This window comes from Salvelinus namaycush, chromosome 8, assembly GCF_016432855.1.
Source record: "Salvelinus namaycush isolate Seneca chromosome 8, SaNama_1.0, whole genome shotgun sequence".
Classification (NCBI taxonomy): Eukaryota; Metazoa; Chordata; class Actinopteri; order Salmoniformes; family Salmonidae; genus Salvelinus; species Salvelinus namaycush.
The window spans coordinates 22,895,871-22,915,031 of record NC_052314.1 but is presented as its reverse complement, the minus strand read 5'-3'; the positions used below and the strand labels follow the sequence as shown (position 1 = coordinate 22,915,031).

General features: G+C 45.3%; 1 protein-coding gene across 1 annotated transcript in view; it reads right to left on the bottom strand.

Moving 5' to 3' along the window:
* Positions 1-16,824, bottom strand: part of LOC120052071 (centrosome-associated protein 350-like) — a 36,856-nt gene extending 20,032 nt beyond the window's left edge. The window contains exons 1-13 of the mRNA XM_038998931.1: positions 16,773-16,824; positions 16,439-16,610; positions 15,609-16,183; positions 15,412-15,498; positions 13,261-13,374; positions 11,648-11,764; positions 9,204-9,399; positions 8,750-9,143; positions 8,306-8,430; positions 1,327-2,276; positions 1,070-1,226; positions 669-811; positions 379-571 (exon numbers count right to left, since the gene is read on the bottom strand). Coding sequence (XP_038854859.1) covers positions 379-571; positions 669-811; positions 1,070-1,226; positions 1,327-2,276; positions 8,306-8,430; positions 8,750-9,143; positions 9,204-9,399; positions 11,648-11,764; positions 13,261-13,374; positions 15,412-15,498; positions 15,609-16,183; positions 16,439-16,610; positions 16,773-16,824 — 3,275 coding nt within the window. The remainder of the gene's footprint in view (positions 1-378; positions 572-668; positions 812-1,069; positions 1,227-1,326; positions 2,277-8,305; positions 8,431-8,749; positions 9,144-9,203; positions 9,400-11,647; positions 11,765-13,260; positions 13,375-15,411; positions 15,499-15,608; positions 16,184-16,438; positions 16,611-16,772) is intronic.
* Positions 16,825-19,161: the final 2,337 nt, after the last annotated feature.

Sequence of the window (19,161 nt, the reverse complement as noted above, 5' to 3'; positions counted from 1 at the left end):
TCCTACTGGCCCTCGAACACTGCTCCAGCAGCATCTGGTCTCCCACCCAGGGACCGACCAGGACCACCCCTGCTTAGCTTCAGAGGCAAGCCAGCAGTGGATGCAGGGTGGTAGGCTGCTGGCTAACAAGGAAATTGTATCGAATACCTGAAGTGAGACTGCACAGTGAAACAAATAGACCATAAACTCATGTAATTGAAAGAGGCATTGTGCCCATATGCCAGCAATAATATCCCCACATAAATGTGCTCAGAGATTGTACGACAACCAAGAAGCTCAGGAAGGAAGGAAATACCAGTAATCACTGAAGGTCAAGGAGGATATTCAAGCTCCTGGGAATTCCCCTGAGCCCCTCAGAAGTGGTCTGGAACACATTACCTGCAGTGTAAGTAGCCTGAGGCGCCCCCTAGTGTACTGTCAGTGTACACGCTCTTCACCAGGCTGTGGATGGAGCTTCTCTCAGAGGCTGAGCCTCCTCGTCTTGAGTCTCTAGACAGGCTCTCCGATCCCGGAGAGCAGGGGCTCCTCTGCTCCTCCACCAGAGTGGTATCACTCTTGTCTGAAGCAGCGCCTAAAGAGATGGGAGACACTTACACTAGTAAGAAATTGTCACTTGGCTGCATGATTTCAGGGGAAGTGGTTATTTTATTTTGTGGGGAAAGTCTCACCCCTTTTCACTGAACCCTTTGAGTGAGGTGAAGATACCGGAGTGGAGCCTGAGGAGTGATGGGATGGCAGGTCTATAGTCCGGGTGTCATAAGGGGACCTGCGACTCATCAACTCGTCATAGTGACTGTTCCCACTGGTGATGCTGCAATGAGACGTCGAGATAAAAGATTGTTTAAGACCCACATCATGTGCATCAAACCACCACAGACGACTAAAACAACTTCAAAAACAGCAACTCACATCTGTTGAGTTGAACTCCTAGCCAGCCATGTGACATTAGTGCCATCTTGTGGTCAAGTTCCCATAATTTTTTACAGGATTTTGAAATTATGTTTTAATTGCATGAGAGGTATTCAGATAGTAACACCCAGTCATGTGACAGCGGTATAAACCACTTTACCTGCATCCGTTGTATCCTTTCTTAGACTGGCTGCTCCCGATGCTACGGGAAGACACAAAGTCATCCTCATACGCTGGTGCCACATCCACCGAGCTGGCTGCAGACAGGCCACAATGCACAGCAGGGGAGCTCCTGTCTGCTTGCTCCTCTACTCCAACTGCAGAGGGAAGCAAGACGAACAGACGATGGGTTAAACATTCGTTCTTCATTCAAAACACTTCTATGGATAGGGTGGGTGTGTAAATGTGTTGGCTAACCCTTGGTGTGGTTGTGCAGGTGGTTCTTCGTGAAGATGTTGATGACGCTATGAGGTCTTCCCTTGGTCAGTTCCTCCCATGGGCCTCGGCTGCGGTCCCGTGGCTGAGAGAACGGGAGGGTGCTGAGGGCTGGGTACTTCTCTGCCACTCTCTGGAAGTGAGAGATGGGCTGGAAGCCCTCCCTCTGGCCCGCACAGAAGTCCAGTGACCCGAGACGCTCTGCTGGTTTGGGGACCCTCTTTATGTGCGTGCAGGGGCTCTTGTTTCCCTCTGACAGGCTGCCCTCGCTCAGCAGTGGGCCCTCACTGATGGAGTCACCGCTGGAGTCATGGAGCTTGGTCTTCCCCGGTACCTCAGGGTGCTCCTCCGGCCTCTTATGGGAGCCAACGCTTGGGGATGTCTGGGGCCTGCTGCCTGAAGCAGAGGCCCCGCCTCTCTGTTCTCTGAAGCTGTGCAGGTTGCCCACCCCTGGGAGAGCTTCATTGTATGTGTTCTGGCCAGCACTCAGTAGCCTCTGGATCCTCAGGGACAGCTCGTCAGCAGCATCAGTGCTCTCTCTGACCGATGGACTCACAGGCTTGGCCCAGCAGCCGTCATCTTGAGGCTGAAGATGGGTCAGACCGGTAAGATCCAAGTCCCTCGCACAGCCATAGTTGATCCCTGTGCCGGCCAGTTTCCGTGCTTCACTCTCTATGCGGGTAGACAGGGATGCGGCTGTGGCTTTCAGGGCCTCATTGCAGTTCATCTTGGTCTTGTTGGATGCTCCTGTGAGAGTGGAGTGCTGAGGCCTGGCTGGAGGGCTGGTTCCCCTCACCCCAGAGCCCCCTCCCGTTTCCAGGCCCAGGGAGAAAAGCTTGTCTGTGGGGGGAGCCAGAGCACTAGAGAGTCTAACTACAGAACTCAGACGGTCTGGCTGCAGCCACGATGGAACTCCCAGTCCCAGCTCATTCCTAAAGGAGAAAGAGTGGAGGATTAGTATTCAAATACACAATTTTATACGGCTCAGAAACACTCAAAATATTGTTTTGGGGATTAACAAAGTCCTTTAGTTTATGGACCCATAAAATTCTTTTAGTAAAGAGCAACATTGTCCATAGGATACAATGCCAAAGGTTTAAGACATCTAAATATGCATGAAGCCATTAAAATATGTGACTTGTACAGTCTAAATAGGACTTTGAGAACCACCTTTGTGTTCATTATATAAGCAAAAATTGTTCAGGGCCGAGGATCAACACAACAAGATTCCAAAAACTGCATAGCAACTCATGAGTTTATGAACATATGCAGATGACAGTTACATACCATAATGTTTACCCTATGTGAGGACCAGACAGATATTTACAGTATCTGAAGTTACTGTTGCATCTAAACTATCACTAGAAGTACCCTATTTTATGGTTAATCGAGCATAATAGGTAAATTTGTTCTCTTGCACCTTATTTGTGGAACGATCTTCAAAATGTTCTTAAAATGTGATGTTCTGGTGCCTCTAGTGTAATTCAGAAAGCTGATTGAAGAACGTATTACTGATGAATGTGTTAGTTTTTAATGACCGTGTTTTTCTTTCTGCATTTAGATGTGTGTATTTTCTGTAATTCAGGGCTCATCTGCAAAAGAGACCTTGGTCTCAGTAGGACTCTCTGATAAAATAAAGGTTAAACAAACAAATAAAATACTCCACCATGTTCTGAAATGCTGCAATGGAAACCCGTGGAAACAGACCGTTCAGAAACAAAAAAAATCCTTATTGGCTCTGTTCCTTCGCTATGAGGAGGTAATATGGCTCTATGCTTTGGGCCTCTACACTAGCCAGTGCTAATGGAAAAGGTAACATACAGTGCCTTCAGAAAGTATTCAGACCCCTTGACTCTTTCCACATTTTGTTACGTTACAGGCTTATTCTAAAATGGATTAAATAAAACAAAATCCTCAGCAATCCACACACAATACCCCATAATGACAAAGCGAAAACAGGTTTTTAGAAACGTTTGAATATTTATTAAACATAAAAAACAGAAATACCTTATTTACGTAAATATTCAGATCCTTTGCTTTGAGATACGAAATTGAGGTCAGGTGCATCCTGTTCCCGTTGATCATCCTTGATGTTTCTACAACTTGATTGCAGTCCAACTGTGGTAAATTCAATTGATTGGACATGATTTGACATTGGATTGGATTGGACATGACACCAAAAATCCTGAAATCTCCATCGCAAACTATAAAATTTTCCGCCAAGATAGTACTTCCAAACGGGGCAGTGTTGCAATCTACTGCAAAGATAGTCGTTGATTGTCGGTGATTTTGGAAACGTCACTTCCTCTTGAACTTGCAGACGTGTTGCTGTGCGTTTTGTTGCCAACCTTACTTTACTAGCTGACAACTTTACGGTTTTTACTTTTTAATTACCGTTTATATTTTTAGTTTTTCCCTCAACTTTTTCACTCCGGACGCTTTATCTGGACATGGTTCGTCAGCACCTTCAACAGCCGAAGATAAGTAGTAACATTAACATGATGCCTTCTAATTGCAGTTGCTGTACTCATAATATACAGGAGAACGATCGCCTTACGGCGAGGATAGCTGTGCTGCAAGCCCAGCTTCAGACGCAATCATTAGGCAAGGGTAATTTCAGTGTAGGAAAGGATGAAACAGCGTCTGTGCCACCAGTAAGTACAGATAGTAGTATTAATCCCCCCGCACAGTCCCCTCGGGCGGACAACTTTCTCATGGCTTCTGGAGGGAAATGCTGTAGGAATGCTCAACTGGTGTCGCTCATTCAGCCGACAGAAACTTTCAACCGGTTTTCCCCATTAAGTAGCGAGTCGGAGTCTGAGGCCGAGTCTTCTCTTGTCTCTACTCCTCCCGTTACGGGGTCAGAGACGCCGAAGCTTCCCACCATTAGCTCTGACAAATTGAAAACCCTAGTCATTGGCGACTCTATTACCCGCAGTATTAGACTTAAAACGAATCACCCAGCGATCATACACTGTTTACCAGGGGGCAGGGCTACCGACGTTGAGGCTAATCTGAAGATGGTGCTGGCTAAAGCTAAAACTGGCGCGTGTAGAGAGTATAGAGATATTGTTATCCACGTCGGCACCAACGATGTTAGGATGAAACAGTCAGAGGTCACCAAGCGCAACATAGCTTCAGCGTGTAAATCAGCTAGAAAGATGTGTCGGCATCGAGTAATTGTCTCTGGCCCCCTCCCAGTTAGGGGGAGTGATGAGCTCTACAGCAGAGTCTCACAACTCAATCGCTGGTTGAAAACTGTTTTCTGCCCCTCCCAAAAGATAGAATTTGTAGATAATTGGCCCTCTTTCTGGGACTCACCCACAAACAGGACCAAGCCTGACCTGCTGAGGAGTGACGGACTCCATCCTAGCTGGAGGGGTGCTCTCATCTTATCTACCAACATAGACAGGGCTCTAACTCCTCTAGCTCCACAATGAAATAGGGTGCAGGCCAGGCAGCAGGCTGTTAGCCAACCTGCCAGCTTAGTGGAGTCTGCCACTAGCATAGTCAGTGTAGTCAGCTCAGCTATCCCCATTGAGACTGTGTCTGTGCCTCGACCTAGGTTGGGCAAAACTAAACATGGCGGTGTTTGCCTTAGCAATCTCACTAGGATAAAGACCTCCTCCATTCCTGCCATTATTGAAAGAGATCGTGATACCTCACATCTCAAAATAGGGCTACTTAATGTTAGATCCCTCACTTCAAAGGCAGTTATAGTCAATGAACTAATCACTGATCATAATCTTGATGTGATTGGCCTGACTGAAACATGGCTTAAGCCTGATGAATTTACTGTGTTAAATGAGGCCTCACCTCCTGGTTACACTAGTGACCATATCCCCCGTGCATCCCGCAAAGGCGGAGGTGTTGCTAACATTTACGATAGCAAATTTCAATTTACAAAAAAAATAAAAATGACGTTTTCGTCTTTTGAGCTTCTAGTCATGAAATCTATGCAGCCTACTCAATCACTTTTTATAGCTACTGTTTACGGGCCATATACAGCGTTCCTCACTGAGTTCCCTGAATTCCTATCGGACCTTGTAGTCATAGCAGATAATATTCTAATTTTTGGTGATTTTAATATTCATATGGAAAAGTCCACAGACCCACTCCAAAAGGCTTTTGGGGCCATCATTGACTCAGTGGGTTTTGTGGGTCTTCGAAAGCCACGTTAACAAACAGATTACCGACCATTTCGAATCCCACCGTACCTTCTCCGCTATGCAATCTGGTTTCAGAGCTGGTCATGGGTGCACCTCAACCACGCTCAAGGTCCTAAACGACATCATAACCGCCATCGATAAGAGACATCACTGCGCAGCCGTATTCATCGACCTGGCCAAGGCTTTCGACTCTGTCAATCACCACATTCTTATTGGCAGACTCGACAGCCTTGGTTTCTCAAATGATTGCCTCGCCTGGTTAACCAACTACTTCTCTGATAGAGTTCAGTGTGTCAAATCGGAGGGCCCGTTGTCCGGACCTCTGGCAGTCTCTATGAGGGTTTAATCCTCGGGCCGACTCTCTTCTCAGTATACATCAATGATGTTGCTCTTGCTGCTGGTGATTCTTTGATACACCTCTACGCAAACGACAGCATTCTGTATACTTCTGGCCCCTCTTTGGACACTGTGTTAACTAACCTCCAGACGAGCTTAAATGCCATACAACTCTCCTTCCGTGGCCTCCAACTGCAAGTAAAACTAAATGCATGCTATTCAACCGATCACTGCGCGCACCTGCTCGCCCATCCAGCATCACTACTCTGGACGGCTCTGACTTAGAATATGTGGACAACTACAAATACCTAGGTGTCTGGTTAGACTGTAAACTCTCCTTCCAGACTCACATTAAGCATCTCCAATCCAAAATTAAATCTAGAATCGGCTTCCTATATCGCAACAAAGCATCCTTCACTCATGCTGCCAAACATACCCTCGTAAAACTGACCATCCTACCGATCCTCGACTTCGGTGATGTCATCTATAAAATAGCCTCCAACACTCTACTCAACAAACTGGATGCGGTCTATCACAGTGCCATCCGTTTTGTCACCAAATCCCCATACACTACCCACCATTGCGACCTGTACGCTCTCGTTGGTTGGCCCTCGCTTCATACTCGTCGCAAACCCCACTGGCTACAGGTTATTTACAAGTCTCTGCTAGGTAAATCCCCGCCTTATCTCAGCTCACTGGTCACCATAGCAGCACCCACTCGTAGCACACGCTCCTGCATGTATATCTCACTGGTCACCCCCAAAGCCAATTCCTCCTTTGGTCGTCTTTCCTTCCAGTTCTCTGCTGCCAATGACTGGAACGAACTGCAAAAATCTCTGAAGCTGGAAACACTTATCTCCCTCACTAGCTTTAAGCACCAGCTGTCAGAGCAGCTCACAGATTACTGCACCTGTACATAGCCTATCTATAATTTATCCCAAACAAGTACCTCTTCCCCTACTGTATTTATTTATTTTGCTCCTTTGCACCCCATTATTTCTACTATGCACATTCTTCCACAGCAAATCTACCATTCCAGTGTTTTACTTGCTATATTGTATTTACTTCGCTACCATGGCCTTTTTTTGCCTTTACCTCCCTTATCTCACCTCATTTGCTCACATTGTATATAGACTTATTTTCCTACTGTATTATTGACTGTATGTTTTGTTTATTCCATGTGTAACTCTGTGTTGTATGTGTCGAATTGCTACGCTTTATCTTGGCCAGGTCGCAGTTGCAAATGAGAACTTGTTCTCAACTAGCCTACCTGGTTAAATAAAAGGTGGAAAGGCACACACCTGTCTATATAAGGTCCCACAGTTTACAGTGCATGTCAGAGCAAAAACCAAGCCATGAGGTTGAAGGAATTGTCTCTAGAGCTCCGAGACAGGATTATGTAGAGGTACAGATATGGGTAAGGGTACCAAAAATGTCTGCAGCATTGAAGGTCCTCAAGAACACAATGGCCTCCATCATTCATATATGAAAGAAGTTATGAACCACCAAGACTCTTCCTAGAGCTGTCCGCCCGGGCAAACTGAGCAATCGGGGAGAAGGGCCTTGGTCAGGGAGGTCACCAAGAACCCGATGATCACTCTGACAGAGCTCTAGAGTTCCTCTGTGGAGATGGGAGAACCTTCCAGAAGGACCATCTCCGCAGCACTCCACCAATCAGGCCTTTATGGTAGAGTGGCTAAACGGATGCTCCTCCTCAGTAAATGGCACATGACAGCCCACTTGGAGTTTGCCAAAAGGTACCTAAAGACTCTCAGACCATGAGAAACAAGATTAAAAACACGCCTGGAGGAAACCTGGCACCATCCCGACGGTGAAGCATGGTGGTGTCAGCATCATGCTGTGGGGATGTTTTTCAGCGGCAGGGACTGAGAGACTTGTCAGGATCAAGGAAAAGAGGAACAGAGCAAAGTACAGAGAGATCCTTGATGCAAACCTGCTCCATAGAGCTCAGGACCTCAGACTGGGATGAAGGTTCACCTTCCAGGACAATGACTCTAAGCACACAGCCAAGACAACGCAGGAGTGGCCCAGCCAGAGCCCGGACTTGAACCCGATCCAACCTGACAGAGCTTGAGAGGATCTGCAGAGAACAATGGGAGAAACTCCCCAAATACAGGTGTGCCAAGCTTGTAGCATCATACCCAAGAAGACTCAAGGCTGTAGTCGCTGCCAAAGGTACTTCAACAAAGTACTGAGTAAAGGGTCTGAATACTTATAGAAATGTGATTTCAGTTTTATATTTATAATACATTTGTTAAACCTGTTTTTGCTTTGCCATGAGGTATTGTGTGTAGATTGATGAGGGAAAAAACAACACAATACATTTTAGAATAAGGCTGTAAACTAACAAAATGTGGAAAAAGTCAAGGGGTCTGAATACTTTCCGAAGGCACTGTATAACCTGTAATTAGTGTTTTAGTGAGGTGTGTGCTGACCTGGAGAGTGGAGGAGGTTGTATCTCAGATAGAGACAGGTCACTGCTAGAGGAGGCACTCTGGGGTCTCTCCTGCCTCTTGTTCTCCTTGTCCGACTCCCCGGATGGCTGGTACAGGGGCCTCTGCTAAAGGAGAACACACACCACAAATAACTCACAGCTAGTTTAACTCACCACAGGATGAGTCATTTCCTACAGGCCACTTGACTACATGAAATATGAGCAATAGCATTATATCTCCAGAGTTATACTGAGGGTAATTCTCCATGTCACCATTTCACATCTTGGCTCTTAATGTAACAAGGGCAGCTATAAATATGCATTTGACATGCCATGCATACCATGCTCTATACCCACATTTTCGCTAAAGCTTGCCATGTGAGTAAGGGGACAGTGAGGGCTTCATCCCCATTACAACTAAAGATGCCTTTACCTGGTGGATGACTGTGGTAGAGGCTGGCTGAGTCTGGTAAGGCAGAGGCTCCTCTTCTAACTCCGCCTGTTCCAGTAGTAGTTTGGTGTAGGTCTCCTGCAGGCGTTTCTGTACTGGACTCTCCAGTACCGCAGGGCCCTTATTGGCTACCCCCGCTCTCTGTTTCCTGTATAGCTCCTGAAGACGTTGGCTCCTGCTCTCCGCCTCCTCCCTCTGGGCCCTTCGCTCCTCCACTAGACGTCTCTTACGCTCCTCTTGTTGCCGGGTGATGTACTGGCGCACTGAGTCGGCGTCGTAGTGCCTCTTCTTGGGCCCTGGTTCTGATGGCTCTGGCTTGTTGCGCTTGGTGGGGCTGGCACTGCGGGAGCCCCGTAAGGATGAGCAACCAGCCGTCCATGCTGTGGTTCTGGCCCCGGACACTGAACCCATCCTGGGCTCCACTGGAGCTCGCTCCTCTGCTCTGTGCTCCAGCTGCAGGTCGTCCAGGATGCCCCGGATGTCTACAGACAGGAGGTCTGTGTTGAGGGCTCTGTCCTCGGCTGGGCCTGCAAAGAAAGGGTCTGGGGTGGTCCTGTACCGGCTGCAGGGTCTCTCTGAGCTGCTGGGTCTGGACCGCCGATTCAGCTCTGAACAGGGGTCCGAATTTGACCGAGGATGGGATGCTGGAAAAAAATTGTAAAAGACATAAGGGGTATTGTATTGATTTGTGACTAAATGTTATTGTGAATTGAAAGGAACATGTGTTTTGTGTGCATGATTAGGGGGAAAATCGTGGTAGCTATTAGGGCTGTCAGAGTTAAAGCGTTACAATTAAACGGCAATCTTTGCTACGCATTTAATTTTTGTCAGCCAAGTCCGTTTCCTCACAGACCCTTTAAATCGCAACACTCTGTGCTGTTGGTCTACTAACAGCTGCTACCAACAGCAGTAGCAGTGCGGTCTGCCTCTCTTGTTGTGCTAAAACAACTATACGCGCAGCTTTGCGCAACAATTCTGAAAGAAAACTTACAGAAAGTTCAACCATACACTTTCTCAGGCGTTTCTTTAAATAACAGCAGACACTTCATTTGCACAGAAGTAGCTAGCTTGTTATGCTAACGTTAGCTAGCTAGCCAAACGAGAATGTTTAGAATGTAATGGCAGAATGCCTCTAGATTAAACTCCGATTTGAAAAACAGAACAGGACAGCCATTCCATTTAGCTATGTTTTTGTTAATAGTCCTCAGGTCAAAAGATATGACCAAATTATCCCAATTCTTGTAGTAGCAGCTTGTAACTAGTTCATGTTGAAGAACATGGATAAGAAGTAGTCTAGGCTAGATCTAATAGTTGTATGATATTTTACATGAACTCAAGACTTGTCTGATCTGTTATTATTCAATTGTCTTAAATATTTTATTTTTCTTCCCCTATAATCAAAATATATTATTCCTACAACCCAATGTGATGTGTTATAATTGAAACATTTTCAATAAATGTGAGATTAATCGCAGTCAACTAAGGAAAACCATGCGATTAACTTGACAAATGTTTGTAATGGTTTGACAGCCCTAGTAGCTATATCCAGATAACACATCTACAATTGTTTAAGTAAATGTTCTGTCTGGAGTTCAAGTTTTAATGTCACTTGCAGAAGTACAGTGAAATGCCTTTCTTGCAAAGTCTAACCCCAACAATGCAGAAATTAATATATCAGTAAAAAAGACAGACTGGCAGTACAACCCTTAAGCAGCCTCATACTTCACCCCCCCCCCCTATCATGCTTCACCCCCACCCCGCCGATATGAGTCTACCACCAGCACAACCCATGGAAACCAAACCATGCTGAATTGCGCAGTCAGTCAGAAACGGCTAGTCAATCTTAATTAATTCCGGTCACTGACAGCCAAAGTTGGCTAATGTAGGGAGACTGCCTGTGCTAGAAGAGACGACAAACTCTTTATTTATTGATATTCCTTTAGCCGTGCACTGTACGCCTTTTAACAGGCAATAAAACAAAAACATGAACACCACATATACCGTAACACAAATGCAATTTTCTGCATTTATGAGAGTGCCATTCAGTGTCCATGTAAACATGATTATTAGGAGAATCGTTCTTCTTGCATAGCATGTAAACAATTTAATCAAACTATTATATGAATCTGACTATCCACAACAATCTCATTATTGTGTGCATGTAGCCGTACACATTAGCGTGTGATTTAGTGGAGGGGGATGAGAGGGAGTGAGAGGGGGATGAGAGGGAGTGGAGGGAGTGGAGGGGGATGAGAGGGAGTAGAGGGGGGTGAGAGGGAGTAGAGGGGGGTGAGAGGGAGTAGAGGGGGGTGAGAGGGAGTAGAGGGGGGTGAGAGGGATAGAGGAGAGAAGGCCAAGTAGAGCAGAGATGGGTGAGGGTAGTAGATAGTGCCTTCAGAAAGTATTCAGACCCCTTGACCTTTTCCACTTTGTTACGTTAAAGCCTTATTCTAAAATTGATTAAATTAGGGGGGTTTTCCCATCAATCTACACACAATACCCCATAACGACAAAGCAAAAACAGGTTTAGAATATTTTGCACATTTAAAAATAAACTGAAATATCACATTTACCTAAGTATTCAGACCCATTACTCATTACTTTGTAGAAACATCTCAAGGATGATCAATGGAAACAGGATGCACCTGAGCTTAATTTTGAATCTCATAGCGAAGGGGTCTGAATACTTACGTAAATAAGCTATCTGTTTGTTTAATAATTATGCAATAATTTCAAAAAATCTGTTTGTATTTGTCATTATGGGATAATGTGTAGATTGCTGAGGATTATTTTTTATTTCTTTAATCAATTTCAGAATAAAGCTGTAACGTAACAAAATGTAGAAAAAGTCAAGGGGTCTGAATACTTTCCGAAGTATGTCTCCCAACCCACCTGTTCTGGCCAGTCTTTCTGTGGGCTCTGGCCTTTGCTCTTGAGGCAGACGTGGAGCGGGGCCCAGTACCATCTTCACCAGCTTCTGGCCCTCCCGCCATGACGTGGTGCTGATCACTGCAGCAACAGGGAGCACACCACGAAAACACACAGAAAGGTCATGGTCGGTGTAGAGTTCAGCAGTAATGACTTATGGCAGGACTGTTTATCAGAAAGCAAAGACTTACAACTTAGAATCCTTAATTGAAACAAAGTGGTCAACCTGCCTCGGTTTTGGTAAAAAGCTGAGGGATATACCTGACATTTTTGCCACTCAGTAATAGACAGAGCTATGGATGCAAGGACTGATCATCCATGATATCAAAATTACAGTTAACTATGTTGAGACTATACAGTGTTTGTTTACATTTACATAGTTACAAACATTGGAGTAAAACTAGCTTCTATTTGGGTTATGATGGGGTACAACAGTTGAACTCATGAGGCATTTATAAGTTATATCCTTCAAGATTTAATTGGTACATATAATTATTGATGTTGCAACAGCTTATTGCTCCTTGAAAATGTATCAAATAAAATGTAATGCTGTTTTACTGAAGTGATACTCATGTGCACAAAAGAGACAATGATGTCGTCTCGCTCTACTATGAAGTCTTTGGAGAGAAAATAAATGTAATGAGTATGGTTCAATTATGCACCATCTGCATAACCAACTTTGAAAATATATATTTTTTAAACTTTCTTCATAAAAAGTGTCAGCACTGCAGTGAACTCAAGGGATCTAACACAAAGCACAGTGTTGCTGGATTCACTTTGAACAAATGGAACATTACCATTTCTCAATTCTTCCATTACTTTGAATAATATAGCCTACCGATTTGCTCTACAAAGCAGGAGCTGACGTTAGGCCAGCAGCTGTTCCTGTTTGGTAAAGGAGCTGAACTTGATCATAGATTTCAGGAGGCTATTTTTGGTGAGCGGGCTGGGAGCAGAAGTCCAGCAGCAGGATGACAGGGTAAGACTACACTATACCACACTCATCTCACTTTCCACTGCACTGGGAAGAACACACACAGACAAGAGACACAGAGAGAGACAGAGAGGCAAAGAAAGAGGGAGGGAGGCTGGTATGGGCCCAGTACAGGGTGGCTGTCAGAGAGCTGGTATGCCCAGCCCAGCAGAACTGCGCCGCATCTGCATTCCAACTACAGTGTGCATCTACACTGCGGCTTGCTTGCAATCAGCATGCGATACATTCTGGACATTTCTTTGTGGATAAGTGACTTAAATGGTGCCACTGACAAACAGAGGCCTGTTTAATAGCACACAGTTAAGGCCTTATGTGGTACACGCCTGCCAGATGTATTCACTGTGATATGCATGCTCAGGTTCAGTGTGCATGCTGCACAGTAACTGATGAACCAAAAGAAATGAGGAGACTCCCCCTGTTTGTGAAAGACCCCTTGGCTTTGTGATGAATTATCACCTACACACACACAATATTGGAGGAGCTTCCACATCTTCTATTGAACGCATAGACCCAGGATGAGTAAGCACGAGAGACAAATAAAAAGTGAGATAGAGAGACGGGGAGAAATGAAAAGAGATCCAACCTAGCTTGGTTTCCGGGTCGGGAACAGAAGCTGATTTATGGATTTTCCTCACAGGCTTGGACGGCTTCCTTTCCTTAGCCTTCTCTGTGGGTCGCTGCTTGGGCTTGGTGCTCTCTAAGACGGGGAGAAAGGATATGACATGACAGTTTGAACACAACAGAGGGAAAAATAACAGAACTATCAAATTTCTAAAAAGTTGCTAGCTTCCTGAAAGACATCCGAATGCAAAACAAAGCAATTGAATATGAAGCTGGTGGACTGTATCAGTGTAAGAGGAGGAAGCAGAGAACTTTGGCATCAACCTGTGAGGAAGCCCAGGAATGAGCAGAGAGCCAGGGAGAACAAAGAAAATACAAAAATGTTTCTTCAAACAGTCATACAAAACGGTAGGGAAGCGAGCAGTGCTGCAGTTGTGGCAAAATGCCTGGAAAATCTGCTGCAGCAAAAACCTCACCGCATTCATCAAGTTATCCTAAATTTAGAGAACACTAATTTCTTTGGTGGAAATGTTCTCTCTCAAAATCATTCTTGTCCAAAATAGGACAGTTGCTTTATTTATTAAAGGAAACAGTTGACGGGGATAGGTAAAATAGCCCTTTGTCTTTCTGAAAATACTGGAGTGTATTTTATGCCATCTCATTTCCAGGGCAATTTGAATGGCAGAGCAGCATTTAAGCACAGGAGCTTGAAATCGGAACATCAGATATATTTATAGCCTAGTATTACAGGTTTTTTCCCGGATCAAACTGGGAGTTTAGGTATTGGGCGTGGCAATAGGTCTGGTCAGCTAATCTGAATGGCCCTGGACAATAATATTTTAGAGGCCTCCATCTTGGCGGTGTAGAAAAATGTGTTTTATTTTTTTTTACAAATTTCTTGCAATTCTACAGATTTCTTCATGGAGCTGAGAGAAAATGTTGCAATTTTAAAGCACATTTCCTGTGATTCCACTTATTCTGCATGGCGCTGAGAAGATTTTGTGGTTTTAAAGTTAATTTCCTGCAATTCTACGCATTTTGCCATGGCTAATGCTGTGTTCTTATGCTCAAACATAAAATAAATCCTCTCGAATTCAGTTGTCAGAATTGTTAGTTGTCAAAGATTATATAGGTCCATCATCTTTCTACATACTTTATATCCGGTATTAGTCATTCAAGTAAAACAAAGCATTCTTCCATCCCAAAGATTAGACTAAGGTGGCTCGAAAATAAAAACACTTAAAGACTTTGCAGACTACGATTTTAGCCGTCTTTTGCCTCGATTTTGCCGTACCAGACAAAATGTTCACGTTGTGGGCAAATCCTTAGGTCGTAAACGATTGTCGGACATCTTGGGTCATTCAGTGTGACAGGGTCTAGGTCTGACGATTAAGTACCACTGGGTTAAGTCGTAGGCTCTGACAAAGTTCTGGCAGCATCAGAATTTTTGTTGCCATTATCGTGTAGTGTGGCTGGTGTTAACGAGACGATCCCGGTGACTGACCAAGTGGAACATTGCCAGCACTGAGTACGCACACAATAATACTATTATTGTGAATAGCAGATTAATATAATAGTTTGATTTAAACATTTACGATTTCCCTAATACTATTGTTTACATGACACATTTGAAAACCAGGCTATCTGATGGGATTTTGTTAAATGCACAAAATCGCCAATCAAAAAATATGTTCTACCAGAGCTACCTAATTCTTTTGGGGAAGCTTTGACACCTGTATCATAGAAACACATGGGAAAATGTGTACAATAGCAGGAAATAAGCATTTAAACTGCTAAAAATTCTCCGCCAATAAAAGGTGTGAACAAGGGATCGCATGGGTTGCGAGGTGGGTGTTTGTTATTATGCCAATAAAGGACAATATCCATTCAGACCTGTGCCACCATGAAATTTGTGTGATCAGATCTTCTCAAATAGTACTTGAGCACCCCTGGACTACGCTGTCCATCTGATGTCCTTTTCCATTGTACATCCACTATGACGTCAACAGCCCATTGATTCTATTGAGCGGTGATGAGCTGGCAGTTCATCTCCACAGTCCTTTTAGTCACTCCCCACAACTATCAATAACACCTGTTAACTGCAGGGGTCATTATGTAAGCATAGCTAATAGCATAGGGTGTGTCCTTTGGTCATCTACCACTCAGTGCTCACCTGACAGCTGGCGAGACAGGTCTCTGTAGATCTCTCGCCACACTTTACCATCAGGAGCGCAGATCTTGGTCTCACTCCTGTTGAAACCTGATAAGAACAAATGACTGTTACATAAGATTTGGTTTGAAGGAATGATGTAATCAGATTTTACATCCAGTGCAACTGGAGACCAACTTTCTTTATCCAGTGGACTTTACCTTTGTATATAGGTGCCGGAGGTGCGGCTGCTACTTTGCGTATCTTAGCCGTGGGTACGGTGGTCGTCTCCACAGCTCCACTGATGCCCACAGGCTGCTCCAGAAGCCTGTCTCTGTCAGCAGCCTCCAGGTGCTCTCTCTGTCTGCGGATCGTCTCCTTCAGCTTCTCCAGCTTGTCGTCAGGCTTCCTCTGCCTCAGGTTCTCCAGCCTCTGGGAGGCCGAACCAGGGCTTGAGGAAACAGTCTCTGCTGGGGGTGGGGCCGGGCCCTCCAGGGTGTGTGCTTTGGGCCTGTCCTCTGGGCCCCCCTCCTTGTTAGCATCTCTGGCTGTAACAGCGTGGCCTGGGGGCCACAGGGCTTCCAGCGTGGAACGGTGGTTGAGATAGCACACCACAGTGCTGTCCAGGGCAGACGAGTGTGTGCTGTTCAGGTCTCCGCGAGTCTGCTGGTCTCGCGTGTCACACTGGTAGACCAGCTGGCTGAGACAGGAGTCCGGGGGAGGGGGGGTGGCAACCTCTGACTGCAGACTGTGGGCCTCCAGCTGGGAGGTCAGGGGGGGTGTTGGGGTTGCTTCCCTGGAGGGGGGGGTCACTTAAGCATTCAGGCTATTTGAATGGGATGTGTCAAGATCACATGGCTTTGAATAGCAGCCTTATGTGCAAAGACCTGGCTGTAAAAGTAGCGACTTACGACTGCAGGATTTATAGGATTACAGTCAGGGACTAAAAACACAACATTTTGCACTGTATCGTCGCACAACCTCAGCATACATTAGTAAACATGGTAGAAATACACTTAAAATGTTTTTACATTTCATTAACAGTGCATACCTATAAGAGGTCAGAGGCTCTTTAAACTCAACACAGTTGTTCCTGTGGACGTTGCTGTCCTGTGTGGTGTTCCTCAGGGGGCTGCGGGAGCTCTTGTCTGGGCTCCGATGACTCCTCCTTCTGGACTTGGAGGTTCCGCCTGCCTGGGAGCTGTCCTCTGTGCGCCGCCCATCTGAGTCAGGAGAGATAGGGTTAGAATTCCTGCAAAGTAACCTTGCAATGCAAAACAACGCAAAGTATTGACGATGCCTGCTGCTAAGTCCAGTTTGAGAACCTTGTCCTGTAAATAGTAACCACGGCTTACAAGGATGAGATATACCATTGTGTGCCTCACCTCTGCGGCTCACTTTCCTGGTGGCGCCCCCAGAGCTTTTCTTTGTATCCATGACGGAATCCAGCAGAACTCCAGAGCCAGGAGAAGCCTCCAGGTAGTTCTCAATGTGCTGTAACTGCAAGGAAAACAAAAGTGCCTGACTCAGACAAAGAATGCAGAACAAAAACTCAAATACCACAGCCCATGTGTCATTGCATTAAGTGGTGAGTCTACAAAAATAGAAAAACTGTGAAACCATGAGACAACATTGTTAATATGGGTTTACTTACAGCAGCTTTGGTCTGATTCAGACTGTTCCATGCAGCTGACAGCTCTGAGGGGAGAAAGGCTTTTTTTTTTTAAACAAGAAAAAAAAACAGCAACACAAGAAGGCAAACAAAGCCTTTGCAGCCCCATAGAGACATTCGAGGTAACATGAAGAGGTATCCCACATCCTTACTCCTTCAGTGTGACAGACAGAATGTTGCACTGATAGAAGAATGGTAATAGAAGGGGCTCCCGAGTGGCGCAGCCGGGTAAGGCATTGCACCTCAGTGCTTGAGGCGTCACTACAGACACCCTGGTTCAAATCCAGGCTGTATTACAACCGGCCGTGATTGGGAGTCCCATAGGGCAGCGCACAATTGGCACAGCGTCGTCTGGTGTAGGTAGTCATTGTAAATAAGAATTTGTTCTTAACTTTACTTGCCTAGTTAAATAAAGGTTGAATAAAAAAAATTGCATCAGAGACATTAAGAAGCTGTCCTGCCCAGTAGTCTGCGCTGGGGCAGTCAGGGGTGGCTCATTCCACATCACTCCTGTTCACCTTCAATTAGAATAGTTGAAGACAGTAATGAAGTCAGAAAAAATTAGTTTTTTAATTAAAATTGCTTAAGTTCAGAGTGGCTGTACAGTGCCTTTGGGAAAGTATTCAGACCACATTACAGCCTTATCCTAAAATTGACTAAATTAAATAAAAATCAGCAATTTACATAAGTATTCAGACCCTTTGCTATGAGACTCGAAATTGAGCTCAGGTGCATCCTGTTCCCATTGATCATCCTTGAAATGCAACTAAAACTTGGAGTCCACCTGTGGTAAATTCAATTGATTGGACATTATTAGGAAAGGCACACACCTGTCTATATAAATGTTGTAGAGTTGACAGTGCATGTCAGAGGAAAAACAAAGCCATGAGGTCAAAGGAATTGTCCGTAGAACTCCGAGACAGGATTGTGTCGAGGCACAGATCTGGAGAAGGGGACCAAAAAAAATGTCTGCAGCATTGAAGGTCCCCAAGAACACAGTGGCCACCATCATTCTTAAATGGAAGATGTTTGGAACCACCAAGACTCTTCCTAGAGCAGACCACCCGGCCAAACTGAGCAATCGGGGCAGAAGGGCCTTGGTCAGGGAGGAGACCAAAAACCCGATAGTCACTCTGACAGAGCTCCAGAGTTTATCTGTGGAGATGGGAGAACCTTCCAGAAGGACAACAATCTCTGCAGCACTCCACCAATCAGGCCTTTATGGTAGAGTGGCCAGACTGAAGCCACTCCTCAGTAAAAAGCACAACAGCCTGCTTGGAGTTTGCCAAAAGGCACCTAAAGACTCTCAGACCATGAGAAAAAAGATTCTCTGGTCTGATGAAACCAATATTGAACTCTGGCCTGAACGCCAAGCATCACGTCTGGAGGAAACTTGGCATCATACCTACGGTGAAGCATGGTGGTGGCAACATCATGCTGTGGGGGATGTTTTTCAGTGGCAGGGACTGGGAGACTAGTCAGGGTTGAGGGAAAGACGAACGGAGCAAAGTACAGAAAGATCCTTGGTGAAAACATGCTCCAGAGTGCTCAGGACCACAGACTGGGGAGAAGGTTCACTTTCCAACAGCACAACGACCCTAAGCACACAGCCAAGACAAAGCAGGAGTGGCTTTGGGACAAGTCTCTTTATGTCCTTGAGTGGCCCAGCCAGAGCCCGGACTTGAACCCAATCGTACATCTCTGGAGAGACTTGAAAATAGCTGTGCAGCAACACTCCCCATCCAACCTGACAGAGCTTGCGAGGATCTGCAGAGAACAATGGGAGAAACTTCCCAAGTACAGGTGTGCCAAGCTTGTAGCGTCATATCCCAGACTCAAGGCTGTAATCGCTGCCAAAAGTACTGAGTAAAGGGTCTGAATACTTATGTAAATTTCACATTAAAAAAAAAATGGTTTGTGCTTTGTCATTATGGGGTATTGGGTGTAAATTGATGAGGGGGGAATTTTTTTAAATCAATTTTAGAATAAGGCTGTAACCTAACAAAATGTGTAAAAAGTCAAGGGGTCTGAATACTTTCCGAAGGCACTGTATGTGAGAAATAGGAACCTAATGTCAGCAGCAGTACTTTTATGCTGCCATC